The following is a 13,926-nucleotide window of genomic DNA, read 5'->3' as shown; positions in this document are numbered from 1 at the left end:
TCCACTGGATTCTATCTTTTCTCTGCTTCCTTCTCATGTGTTCTGTCATTTTGTTTGGAACCGCATTCTGAATGTTGTGAGGCTGTGCAGGGAAAAAATTTGAAGGTCAAAAGACCAACTGGAACCCAATCTATCTATTAAGGATAATTAAATAATAATTTATATTTTAATTCATAAAACATTCTCATTCTCCAGCAGCAAGAACAGTTGTTCCCCTCTTACTCAGACTCCTGAACTGGTAGATAGGGACAGCGAGTGGCATGAAGCCCTCATAATCCATGAGGAAAAGTTTTGAGACCTGCTACTCCACTTAGACGTACGCAAGTCTATGGGGCCAGGTGGGATCCACGTGTTGGTACTGAGGGAGCTGGCAGAAGTGCTCACCAGGCCACTTTCCATCATTTATCAGCAGTCCTGGCTATCAGGCAAGGTCCCAGTTGACTGGCGACTAGCAAATGTGACGGCCCCAGAAGGGGCAGAAGGAGGATCTGGGGAACTACAGGCCTGTCAGTCTGACCTCGGTGCTGGCGAAGCTCATGGAGATGATTATCTTGAGTAGCATCACGTAACACTTACAGAACCACCAGGTGATCAGACCCAGTCAGAACGAGTTTACCAAAGCCAGGTCCTCCTTGGCAAATCTGATCTCCTTCTAAGACAAGGCGATGTGCTCAGTGGAGAAGAGAAAGGCTGTGGATGTAGTCTACCCAGACCTCAGTAAGGCTTTTGAAACTGTTTCCCCCAGCATTCTCCTGGGGAAACTGGCTGCTCAAGGCCAGGAGGGATGTATGCTTTCTTGGGTTAAAAATTGGCTGTATCTTCTTTTTCAATAATTTCATCAGTGATCTGGATGAAGGGATCGAGTGCACCCTCAGTAAGTTGGCAGACGACACCAAGTTAGATGCAAGTGCAGATCGACTCAAGGGTGGGAGGGCTCTGCAGAGGGATCTGGATAGGCTGCACCCATGGGCTGAGGCCGACTGCATGAAATTCAACAAGGCCAAGTGCTGGGTCCTGTACTTGGGGCACAACAGCCCAACATAATGCTGGGGGAAGGGTGTCTGGACAGCTGCCCAGGGGAAAAGGATCAGGGGATATTGGTGGATAGTCGGCTGAATAGGAGCCAGCAGGGTGCTCAGGTGGTCAAGAAGGCCAACAGCATCCGGGCTTGTACCAGGAATACTGTGGCCAGCAGGAGTAGGGAAGTGATTGTGCCTCTGTACTCAGCCCTGGTGAGGCCACACCTTGAGTACTGCATTCAGCTCTGGGGCCCCCAGCACAAGAAGGACATGGATCTATTCGAATGAGTCCAAAGGAGGGCCACGAGGATGATCAAGGGGCTGGAGCACCTCTCCTATGAAGACAGGCTGAGGGAGTTGGGGTTGTTCAGCCTGGAGAAGAGAAGGCTCCGGGGAGACCTTACAGCGGCCTTCCAGTACCTAAAGGGGCCTACAGGAAAGCTGGGGAGGGACTCTTCATCAAAGAGAGCAGTGATAGGACTAGGGGTAATGGTTTAAACTGAAAGAGGGTAGATTCAGATTAGACATTAGAAAGAAGTTCTTTACTCAGAGGGTGAGAGGAACAGGCTGCCCAGAGAAGTTGTGGATGCCCCATCCCTGGAGGTGTTCAAGGCCAGGTTGGATGGGGCTTTGAGCAACCTGGTCTAGTGGAAGGTGTCCCTGCCCAGGGCAGGGGAGTTGGAATGATGTGATCTTTAAGGTCCTTTCATACCCAAACTGTTCTGTAATTCTGTAAATATGAAACACAGCACCATACCAGCTACTAGGAAGAAAAATTTACTCTTTTGCAGGAAAAACTAGGACAATATTCACCGCTTATTCCATACCGTATCTGTCATGCTCCGGTCCAACACTTTCCAATTAATCACAGCCACCTGTCTTTTCTGTCTTTTGATATGCACACAAAAAGATCATCTCCTTAGCCTATTTGTGTCTATAGTAATAATCATAATAATATATTCTATTATTATGTTGTTGTTGTTATTATTGTTGTTATTATTTCCTTTGTGTCCTATTAATCTGCTTTTATATCAACCCATAATTTTTTTTTTTTTCCTTTCCTCCCAGTTCTCTCCTCCATCCCAGTGGATGAATAGCTTTGTAGTGCTGAGCTGCCTGCCGGGTCAAACCACAGCAAGTCTTCTTGGTGCCTAGTGTGGAGCACAAAGGTTGAGATGACAGATCTGACCAGAGCGTTTTAAAAGTAAGTTCTTCTAAGCATTAGATCAGTATAGCAGTTGCTGATCACAATGTCGACCTTTTTGATCTGGGGTCTGTTGTGCTTGTTTTCAGAATTGTGTTGTATAGCACATTGCTAACTGTCTGTCTTCCATGTCAGGCTGTTCATCAATTCTGGGGACAGGTTTAAGGTTAATCTTTTGCTGTATTGGATAACTCTGACTTAGGATAGGATAAAAGTATTGCCACCTCTGTACCTACGGAACCATCTCTTCATCACTTAGCAACTCTTAATAATTACACTCTTTTACACTTTTTGCCTTTTCTCCTCAGGGAGTAAATCTATGTGGGGTGGGGCAGGAGGTGGGGGGGTGGAACTGGTATGGACAGTGGGGGAGGCCTTTCCCCATTTCTTCATTCTCCTTTTCTCCTTCACCTCCCCCTTCTCCTCCAGGCTAATTACAATAGCTCTTCAAAGCTTTGAATATCCTTGGGATGGCCAAACCAGCATGTTCCTATTGTTACATTTCCTGCATGTGTTCCATCTTTTGTTTATGTTTAAGCAACTACTTAATGCATGCCATCCAGAGATCTGTCCAGAGGCAGGAGAGTGAGGAGTGGCAGGGAGTGTGGGAGGATCTGGGCAGACACCTAGAGCAGGGGGCACCTCCAGTGCTTTGGAACTTCACCTCTGAGCAAGTGCAGAATCCTAAAAAACTGTGAAATGCTTGAAAAAGTGGTGTTATCACCCTGGCATTTCCAAAGAGACACATACCACTGCAGTGTGCTGGGTCTCGGCCTATGCTTACAGAGCCACAATCAATGCCACTCCAACCTCTGTGACAAGCCCTGCAGCCACTCCAACCCCTCTGACAGACCCTGCAGCCACTACAGCATCTGCAAAATGCCCTGCAGCAACTCCAGCTCCTTTTGTGGGCCCTCTGTCTGGGCCAAAGAAGCAACCTGTGTCTATATCAGTTGCTCTTATATGCAAGAAAAAACAATGGATATGAAAGTCATTTTTTTTAGAGAGAAAATAAAATCCTACCTAGCCAAGAAAGGAGGAGAAAGAAGATGAGGCAGGCTTCAGAAAAGCTGGGCCATCATGTGAGTAGGAGGACCAAGAGGAAGAGGTCCTAAGAGCATCAGTAATCACGCGATCCCTATCCCTGTGCTGCTCTGGTGCTGGGAGAAACGGGGCCCCTCCCTGGACTCAGGGGGCAGGAAAGGAGAGATGGTGGGTACACACGATGTGTCACCCTGTGGTTTCACCTGTGTGACCATGGAGAGGACATGAGAAAGTGGGATAGAAAATCTGCCTCAACCCTAGAGGCACGGGTATGTGAGTGGCAAGGAACAACAATCCCTAAAAGGGGTTCTTAGAGAACTGCTGCTCCACTTTCCAGCGGGCAGTCCTGCAGACACAGTAAGGAATACTATGAGCAGGACGAGAGGGGCCCTGCCTCCAGCCAGGGGGAGGAAGGGGACCATCGGCTGTATTGGACTGTGTGGATTCGATGGCCTTGCACATCAGGCCCCCAGAAGTCTCAGGCTCCAGTGGACACCACTGCACAGCGTACCCTAGTGCCATCAAGCTGTGGAGGGGTGAACCCATTTGTATGTCTGGAGTGACAGGGGGATCCCAACACTGACCTGTACTGGAGGCTGAAGTGAGTCTAAGTGGGAAGGAGTGGCCAAAGCACCCCACTGGGACTGGCCCCGGACTCTGTGCATCCTTGGAAGAGACTGCTTCAGGAGAGGAGAGATATTTCAAGGACCCAAAAGGGTATGGGTGGGCTTTTGGCACAGCTGCCTTGGAGACGGAGGACATGATGCTGTTTTCTGCCTTGCCTTGGTCTCTCACAGGACCCTTCTGTTGTGGGGTTGATGAGGGCTGAAGGACAGCTGGTGCCAATCACTGCCACAGCCGTGCACCTCAGTCAGTAGAGCACCAAGGGAGTCCGCTGACAGAGGATTGTTGTGGCCTGAAGGAAGTCATGCAGTGCTGAGTGCTGCCATGCCGGACACGGTAGAGCTTCCATGCACACTGGGATCAAAGGCACCCAAGCGTTTTGCCACAACTGATGTCGCTAATGCATTTTTCTCCATCCGTTTGCCAGCAGACTGAAGGCCACAGCTTGCTTTCAACCTGGCATCGACTGCCCCAGGGCAGGAAACTCAGCCCTACCATTTGCCATGGACTGATCCAGAGTGCCCTGGAAGAGGAGGAAGCTCCTGAACACCTGCAGTACATCGATGGCATCGTTGTGTGGGGTGACAGAGCAGAGGAAGTGTTTGAGAAAGGGAAGAAAATACTCCAAATTCCTCTGAAAGCTGATTTTGCACTAAAAGAAATGAAGGTGAAGGGACGTGCACAAGAGATCCTGCTGCAGGCTGGCCAGGGTCCGGGGGACCAATGCTCAGGGACAGGTTGAGCATCGGTGAGGGGCTTCTCAGTGATTGCATGGTGCATCACTTGCTTTGTACATATTATTGTTATTCTTGTTATTGTTATTATTGTTATTATTACTGTTTTAACTCCTTTTTCTGTCTTTTCAAATTTTCAATCATTCATTATTGTCTGGGCCTTTGTGCTTAGTGAAACAAATACACTTTGTCTACACATCAGTGTCACCTTCACAGTGCCTTTGTCTCCTTGTCCTCACTGCCTCCAATGCTCTGCTCTAACGAGCTCCAAGGGAGGCTGTGTCAGTGCTGGCCCTCAGGGGGACACTGCAGGAAACTTGCCTCTGACTTGGACTTGTTGAGAGATGGCTTCAATTGTCTCTCAGTGCCTGAGGTTCGTGGGCTCCTCAGCAGAGCCCCCCGAGGGGGGATTCCAATGCCTTGGGCTGGGCGTCTGGTGCTGAGCTGGGCCGGGCTCGTGGGACAGAGAGAGCTCGTGGCAAGAGGGCCCTGGTGCAGAGAGACAGCTCTGCCCAGGAGCAGCTCCTGTGCACAGCGCAGCAGGGCTGGGGGCTCTGACCGCAGGCACCCAGGCAGAAAGGGATTCCAGGCAGCCTGCAGGGTGCGGGCAGAGGAGAGCTGAGTGCAGGAGAAACCTTCACAGCCCTGCACACGGTAAGTCCCTGGCTGCAGGACAGTGCAGGGGAGGTTCCTGGAAGGGGCTCCTGGGTCCGGGACGTCTCTGCCTGGCCAGGAGCTGCCAGGATGTCTCTCATGGCTTGTGCGGTGTGGAGGAGAAGGTGCTGCAGGGCAGCCTTGTGCAGAGGAAGGGGAGGGCAGGGGCTGCCTGCAAAGAGAAGGCACTTTCTGCAGTCTCTGCCTGCCTTTTCCTGCTCTAATTCTGGGGCAGGCTCTGTGTTAACAGAGTTGTAGGGATTGCACAGGTGATGGAACTTCCTCTTGCATTGAACAGAGACAAAAACGGGTTAGTGAGGAACCTGAGAATATCCCTTCCCTTCTCCCTGCTTACAGACTGCACCAGGGCTTTTCTGAGCTGGTCTTTAGGACCTGCAGATAGGGAGATGTCCCCAAAGCTGTCCCCATCCTCGGGAGGTGTCTGCAAGGCAGAGCTGGGCACACAGCAGGTGGGATGGGGTCTGTGAGCATGGACGGGAGGAGACGTGGGGACAGAGAAAGAGCTGCTGGCAGGGACAGCTGCAGGCAGCAGGGACATGAGCAGGCAGTGAGAGGGAGCTGCTGCAGAGCATACGTTAGAGTTTTTGTTATACGCAGGGTCCCTTGATCACTCCCTGTGAATCAGCATCCTTGCCATGTACTTGTCCTTGAATTTTGCACAGCTGAGCTAAAAGGGAGGCATTTCCACCTGCACTTGGAGCTGGTGCCCTCTCCTCCCAGCACAGCCCAGGTAATTTTTCAGCACAACCTCTGATAGCCATCCCCCAGCTGAGTGCTGCAAGCAGCCAGCAGCTGGGCACCAGGGGATGGACAGAGCAGCCCTCCTGGATGTGACCTGTGGCTGAGTCTTGCAAACTCAAAAACAGGTAGCACTGCAGTGGAGAAGAGGTGGCCCATGGGGAGCTGAAGGGCAGAGGTGGCTGCTGTGTACAGGACACTCAGCAAGCACACAGCAGGGCTTCAGCCCGGGAGAGAGACAAAGGTCACTTGGAAAGAAAGGCAATATGGAGGCTTTTATGAGGACTGATATGAGTATTGCTCAAAGAAATTTCCCCTACAGTCTATATTTTTTCTTCTTTTCAGTCTCCCTGATGAAGGTCAGGAAATGCCCAACAGCAGCTCTGTGAGCGAGTTCCTCCTGCTGGCATTCGCAGACACGCGGGAGCAGCAGCTCCTGCACTTCGGGCTCTTCCTGGGCATCTACCTGGCTGCCCTCCTGGGCAACGGCCTCATCCTCACCGCCGTAGCCTGCGACCACCGCCTCCACACCCCCATGGACTTCTTCCTCCTCAACCTCGCCCTCCTCGACCTGGGCTGCATCTCCACCACTCTGCCCAAAGCCATGGCCAATGCCCTCTGGGACACCAGGGACATCTCCTATCAAGGCTGTGCTGCACAGGTCTTTCTGTTTGTCTTCTTGATTGGAGCAGAATTTTATGTTCTCACGGTCATGTCCTACGACCGCTACGTGGCCATCTGCAAGCCGGGAAAATCTGCACTACGGGAGCCTCGTGGGCAGCAGAGCTTGTGCCCAGTTGGCAGCAGCTGCCTGGGGCAGTGGCTTTCTCCATGCTGTCCTGCACACTGCCAATATGTTTTCACTACCTCTGTGCCATGGTAATGCCTTGGACCAGTTCTTCTGTGAAATCCCCCAGATCCTCAAGCTCTCCTGCTCAGACTCAGATGACTTCAGGGAAGTTGGGTTCATTGCATTTAGCTTCTGTTTAGGTGTTGTTTGCTTTGTTTTCATTGTGCTGTCCTATGTGCAGATCTTCAGGGCAGTGCTGAGGATGCCCTCTGAGGAGGGCCAGCACAAAGCTTTTTCCACGTGCCTTTCTCACCTGGCCGTGGTCTCCCTCTCTATCAGCACTGCCACATTTGCCCACCTGAAGCCCCCCTCCATCTACTCCGCACACCTGGACCTGGTGGTGTCATATCTGTACTCAGTGGTACCTCCAGCAGTGAACCCACTCATCTACAGCATAAGGAACCAGGAGCTCAAGCATGCACTGAAGAAGCTATTTCAGTTGTCTTCCAGAAGCAGTTAGCTGCATCTGTGCTGTTGCAATGGGAATAAGTCACAAAAATATAATCATAGAATCATAGAATATCCCGAGTTGGAAGGGACCTATAAGGATCATCAAGTCCAGCTCCTGGTACCACACAGGTCTACCCAAAAATTCAGACCATGGGACTAAGTGCACAGTCGAAATGCTTCTTAAACTCCAAGAGGCTTGGTGCAGTAACTAGTTCCCTGGGGAGCCTGTTCCAGTGGGTGACCACGCTCTCAGGGAAGAACCTTTGCCTGATGTCCAGCCTAAACCTCCCCTGCCTCAGCTTGACACCATTCCCATGGGTCTTATCACTGGTGACTAAAGAGAATAGATCGGCGCCTGCTCCTCCACTCCCCCTCACGAGGAAGTTGTAGACTGCGATGAGGTCTCCCCTCAGCCTCCTCTTCTCCAGGCTGACCAGGCCAAGTGACCTCAGCCGCTCCTCATACATCTTCCCCTCTAGGCCCTTCACCATCTTTGGAGCCCAGTATCTTACTGACTTGAAGAAAGAGGCTTTAATCTCTCCTGGTTTCTTTCCTAATGAAGGAGCACAAAAGAGACGCGTGTCCTTGTCTCTGAAGAGGAGGTGAAGGAACAGCTAGGGCAAGGGACACAAAAATCAGTTGTGCCAGACTAAACTGTGGTTGTATCTGAGCTTGGAGACTGCAACCCTCTTCAGACTTCCAGATCTAGAGGAACACTTTGGCTGCAGCCTAAAAGCCACGTGTACATAAGCTCCCCCAAGCCAGCCAATCTCCTTCCCATGACCTGCCAGGAAACAGCAATGTAGGCATGTAACCAAATTAAAGCCCAAACCTTCAGCCCAGCCCTTGACCTGAATAGTGAGTGAGGATCCGGATCCTGGCATTTATACGTCAGAGTTTGTATGCAGCCAAAGTAAATAGTGTAGTCACAGGTCACAGGGCTAGATTTTGAGAAGTCCTACAGAAAGAAGAGATCTCAGAAAAGCAAATTTAAATAACATTAATGTCAAGAAAAGTAATTCTGATTGCTATATTCTTTATCTGCCATGACTAGACAGAAGAAAATCTATGATAGCCATTTTCCCTTCAAGGTCATTTTCTTTTTCCTTTTATTTCTTCTATTAATTTATAAATTGATTGATTGATTGATTGATTGATTTTAACAGGCTCTGTACTAATTTTCCTCACAGAAGGACTAAAAGAAATGTGACCCTTGTGCACCATTTGTAGTTAATTAATTAGGTCAACTCTAACCACTAAGCCCCTTCTCAGGCTATTTCTATTAGTGATAAGGAGCGGTTGACCTTCAAAGACTGAAGCCAGGTAGATGAGCCTATTCCACAAGGTCTCTTGGCTCCACCCTTGTTAAGTGAAATCTGCCAGGTGTGGATCATTTGACCTTTGCTCTATAGGAAGCATGAAGAGTGGTGGGGAATTGCTTCCCCAGGGGAGTTGGAGGCTTGTGTTATCTAGGGTGCTTTTCTATTGTGGTGCAATGGACTCAGTGTTCCGCATAGGCTGCTTTTTCTTCATGTTTTCTACCATCTCTGTGAAATAGTTTTAGTGACTCTAGGAGCTAGCTATGTTGGTGGTGCCTTCTCAGTACAGTAAAACCCTGGTGGTACGACTTCACTGTGAAGTAGTTGGGAAGTGACTCAAGCTCAGAAGCTGGCAGGTAAGTGTTCCTGGGTTCTACAGTTGTTTGATGTTGAGGAGTTTGAGTACTTCCTTCACCTTGTCTGTTTTCAGTGGAATTACTTACGTGGGTTCTGAGCTCCCTTTCCAGCCCTTAAAAATAAAATAAAATAATAATAAAAAAGACAAACTCAGAAGCTCAAGTGTTTACAGGTGAGCCTGACTTTGAAGAATGTTCTTAAGTATTTATTAAGATGGAACAACAGCCTGTGTGAAAAAGGTGCCTTAATGTGAACTCAGATGATGTCTTGTGGTAAGTAGAAACAGATCTGGATAGATACTGGTGGCATTAGTGTTACTTTCACTAAGTGGAAATTGTGAGAATGTTCTGTTCCTACAGAAAATAATGTTCTCACTATAGGCAAGTCAAAAGCAGTGGGAAGGAAGCCTGTCCTCTTCCCTACAGGCCTGCGTCTCGGCTGTGGAGAAACTTTTGGAAGAGGTCCACCAACTTAAAGAGAACTGATCTTCCTCCCCACCTGTACAAACCAGTGTCTCAGCTCTCAGGGTTAAGCGTCCTTCTGTGCTAAGAAGATGACAGAGTGTGTAGAGGCTACCCGAGAAACTCCCTGAAGAACACCACTGCTGCCGAGAAGAACCTGCACCTTGTACTTTGCCGCAACCGAACTGACAAGCGAGGCAGAGAGTGAAACGGTGGGGAACTGTGTGACGAGGTAAAGAACTCCGGAAAATGAGCCCTATCCACTTTTTGCGATACATAGTAATAGGTGTGATTGTTTTCACTGTTCCTGGGTCTGCGCACCCTCATAAACCTTTTACATGGAGCCTAATTAGATGGGAAGATCACCATGTTGTGCAGCAGATAACTACTGCTGGGGGCTCTAGCTTTAAGGTCTCACTGTGTGACCTTGTGACATGGGGCAAAAATATAGCAAACGTGTTCTGGTCAATTAAGCTTCTATATGTGCCCAAGTTCTAACCTGGGAAAGCCGTATTGTAATTATCCAAATGAATACTTTTGTGCTTATTGGGGTTGTGAGACTATCGCCACAGACTGGAATCCTGGAGCTGGAGCAGATAAATATTTGAAGGTGGGATATGGGCCACCAGGATGTAATTATAAGGGTGAACTACGGCACTACACCACCCTCCATGGCGGAGGTCTACAGTACTACAGGTCAGATTGCAAATTCACATACATCAATGTAACCCAACCGGGGGATCAAAGATGGACCCTGGGACAACGTTGGGGAATCAGGTTTTATGAATCTGGAGCTGATAGGGGAGGGATAATGTATATAAAGAAAGAAGAGGCTAAGAACCCCCAACGGGTGGGACCAAATCAAGAACTGTCAGGGAGTATTTTAAGGATTCAACCTACACAAGCTTTTGAAATACAAACTGCTAATAGCCCAAAACCACTAAAGGTTATTAATAAATCAGTGGGTCAAAAATATGAAATTAAAAATGAAGGGATGACTGAGAATAACATGTGGAGAATCATGAATGCTAGTTATTACTTATTGAATCAGACAAATCCAAACGTACCTAGACCTTGCTGGTTATGTCTTGATATAAGGCCTCCATATTACAACGCTGTTGGGGATCTGGGAAAGGCCACCCATTCAAGTAACACCAACCCTCCACAATGCAATTGGGGAAGGGATGTGGGAATAACATTGACGGAAGTAACTGGGAATGGCAGGTGTGTAGGTACGATCCCTAGTGAGAAGCTCCATCTATGCAGTATTATGGAGAAGATTACACCAGGAGGTAAAGAAAAATGGTTAATACCCGCAAATAACGCTAGATGGGTCTGCTCATCGATGGGTGTTACCCCTTGTTTATCACTTGAACTCTTTAATGTATCTCAAGGTTTCTGTATACAGGTGATAATTGTACCAAGAATTCTATAGCATTCTGAGGAGTACGTATATACATGGCACACGGTAGCAGAGTACCATCTAACAAAAAGAGAACCAATCACGGCTGTAACATTGGCTACGTTGATAATTCTGGGAGGTACCGGGGTGGGCACTGGAGTTTTCTCTCTGGTCAGACAAAGCCAGGAGTTCACCTCCCTATGTGTGGCTATAGGTGAAGACTTAATTCAAGTTGAACAGTCGATTACTGCCCTGGAAAAATCGGTACTGTCACTATCAGAAGTTGTTTTGCAAAATTGTAGAGGACTAGATCTGACATTTTTGCAACAAGGTGGATTATGTGCTGCCTTGAAAGAAGAATGCTGTGTATATGCAGACCACACTGGAGTAGTGAGGGATACAATGATGAAGCTCAGAGAAGGATTGGAAAAGAGGAAACGAGAAAACAAAGCCAGGCAGAATTGGTACGAATCTTGGTTTAATTATTCACCTTGGCTTACAGCTTTGCTGTCAACAATAGCAGGACCTTTGTTGTTATTAGTGTTAGGGCTAACCTTTGGACCATGTGTTTTTAACCGAGTAATCGCGATTGTAAAAAGCCATTTAGAGGCAACGCATTTGATGCATATCCGTGCTAAATATGAACCCATAACTACGGATGAGGATGCTGAAACGTTAATGCTTAGTAGTCAGGCATACCAGGAATTAATGAACAAAATAACTAACTAAAAGAAAAAGGAGGGATTGTGATGTATAAAGCATGTTTGTTCATTATTTCCCATGGCTATATTAAGAAGGAACAAAGGGAGTCACCCAGGTGGCGGCAAGAACCGTGAGGCACCCAGCCTGTTGCTGTCTCGGACAGAAGATCGAGAGAACTTTGTGTAAACAATGTAATTGCAAAAATGATAACCCACTGCCCTATCTTGAGACAAACCAACATGACCAATTAAGGAGGGGAAAACACCACATACCAAGCAGAGGAAGACTACTGCCTTCATCCGTGCGACCACAGGAGGGACCGGAGACGACCCCCTAGCAACAGTCGACACAGCCGCAGTACCAGGAAGGGGGGCTATGTAACCCCGGAAGAACCTGGTGATAAAAGGGTACTGCGAAAGGGGGGGGGGCGCGCACCGTTTGGAGGAGCACGGACTCCCTGGCCGCCCAGCGCTGTTTTGCTTGCTGATCGCTTACTCAATAAACTAATTATTTCTGGCTAAAAGAGTAATTTATAACAGGACAGCAGGACCATCTCCTATCAAGGGTGTGCCGCACAGGTCTTCTTTTCTGTCTTCTTGGCTGGAGCAGAATGTTCCCTTCTCACTGTCATGGCCTACGACCGCTACGTTGCCATCTGCAAGCCCCTGCACTACGGGAGCCTCGTGGGCAGCAGAGCTTGTGCCCAGATGGCAGCAGCTGCCTGGGGCAGTGGCTTGCTCAGTGCTGTCCTGCACACGGCCACTACATTTTCCCTGCCCCTCTGCCAAGGCAATGCTGTGGACCAGTTCTTCTGTGAAATCCCCCAGATCCTCAAGCTCTCCTGCTCAGACGCCTACCTCAGGGAAGTTGAGGCACTTGTGTTTAGTGTTTCTTTAGTCTTCGGTTGTTTTGTTTCCATTGTGTTGTCCTATGTGCAGATCTTCAGGGCTGTACTGAGGATGCCCTCTGAGCAGGGCCAGCACAAAGCCTTTCACGTGCCTCCCTCACGTGTCCCCTGGCCGTGGTCTCCCTCTTTGTCAGCACTGCCATGGTTGCCTACCTGCAGTCCCCCTCCATCTCTTCCCCATCCCTGGACCTGGTGGTGGCAGTTCTGTACTCAGTGGTGCCTCCAGCAGTGAACCCCCTCATCTACAGCATGAGGAACCGGGAGATCAAGGATGCCCTGAGGAAACTGATGACTAGATGTGTTTCGGAAGCAATGAATTTCCATTCTACCTCTGCAGATGACTAATAATGTCAATGACTACAAGAACAACTAATATTATATATATATAATTTTTTGTGTGTGTGTTTGTGTATTTATGAATGTTTTCATTATAGGACTTTCTTTGTTTTAATGCGGCTGAAGTTGCCCATTAAAATGATAAGATTCATCTCATTTCTACTACAGTATGTACCTGTCGAGTATAGCTCAGAGATTCTGTACATGAGGAGCCCGTCTGTCTGTGAACATAAACAAAGTGAAGGAGCCTGCACTGCCTTCCTTGTGTGACGTCCTTCCTGTGAGAGCTGCTCTGGCTCTGCAGGGGCAGTGCCATGTGCAGGGCTACAGAGGAAAAGAGTCCCATCCCAGCAGCACGGCCAGGGAGCACCAGCGCTTGGGGCATGCCGAGCTGCTCTCTTGCCACTGCCCCCCTCTCGTGCTGAGCCCTGCTGGTGGGGTCAGGCCCGGCTGCTCCTGTAGCTTGGTGCCAGTGCTGCTGTGGGGCTGTGCTGGGACTGCAGGCAGGGACAGGCAGTGGGCACGGCAGTGGCACAGCCGGCCTGCGCTGCAGCACTTCCCTCCTAAGGGGGGATCTCCTCCAAGGTGGACTGACCACAGCTCAAGTGCTCAGTCTGCTGTGAGCAGGCAGAGGAGAGCTCTGCAGCCCCAGGGCACGCAGCAGCCCCAGCCAAGGAGCCTGGCGAGTGATTTCACTGCAAGGTCCCTCCTGCCCTAGCACCTCCCAGAACTGGCACGGCACTGGCTCCTGTGTGTCAGAGAGGCTGGGAGCCCAGGAGCTGTGCCATGGGCTGGAAGGATCACAACCAGATCACTTCTACCTGGGCAGATTCTGGGCCAAAAAGGGGGTGTGTTGAAGGTGTGGTATTATGAGCTCAGTGGTGCCTCAGAAGCTCCAAATCCAGTAGGAAGCTAATGGCTCTTAAGTGGCCTGTGAGGTGACTTTTTTCTGAAGCGGCTGACAGGTCATCCCTTGGCTCCTGGCTGGGATCTGTGCCTTTAGGCTCACATCTGCTGGTCTCCATGACAGGCCAGCAGATGCATCTGCTCTGCACAGAGTTTGTGAGATCCTCTCTTCCTAAGTAGCTGGTAGCCCCCATAGAG

The 13,926-nt window shown here is 49.3% G+C and overlaps 1 protein-coding gene across 1 annotated transcript in view; it reads left to right on the top strand.

The window, feature by feature from the left end:
• The window catches only part of LOC136787769 (olfactory receptor 14C36-like), a 42,842-nt gene extending 30,001 nt beyond the window's left edge, over nt 1–12,841 (top strand). Inside the window, exon 3 of the mRNA XM_066985088.1 lies at nt 12,689–12,841. Within this exon, the coding sequence (XP_066841189.1) occupies nt 12,689–12,831 (143 nt within the window). The 3' untranslated portion in view covers nt 12,832–12,841. The remainder of the gene's footprint in view (nt 1–12,688) is intronic.
• Nucleotides 12,842–13,926: the final 1,085 nt, after the last annotated feature.

Source organism: Anser cygnoides, chromosome 30, assembly GCF_040182565.1.
Source record: "Anser cygnoides isolate HZ-2024a breed goose chromosome 30, Taihu_goose_T2T_genome, whole genome shotgun sequence".
In the NCBI taxonomy this organism is placed as follows: domain Eukaryota; kingdom Metazoa; phylum Chordata; class Aves; order Anseriformes; family Anatidae; genus Anser; species Anser cygnoides.
This window is presented reverse-complemented; position numbering and strand designations above follow the sequence as displayed.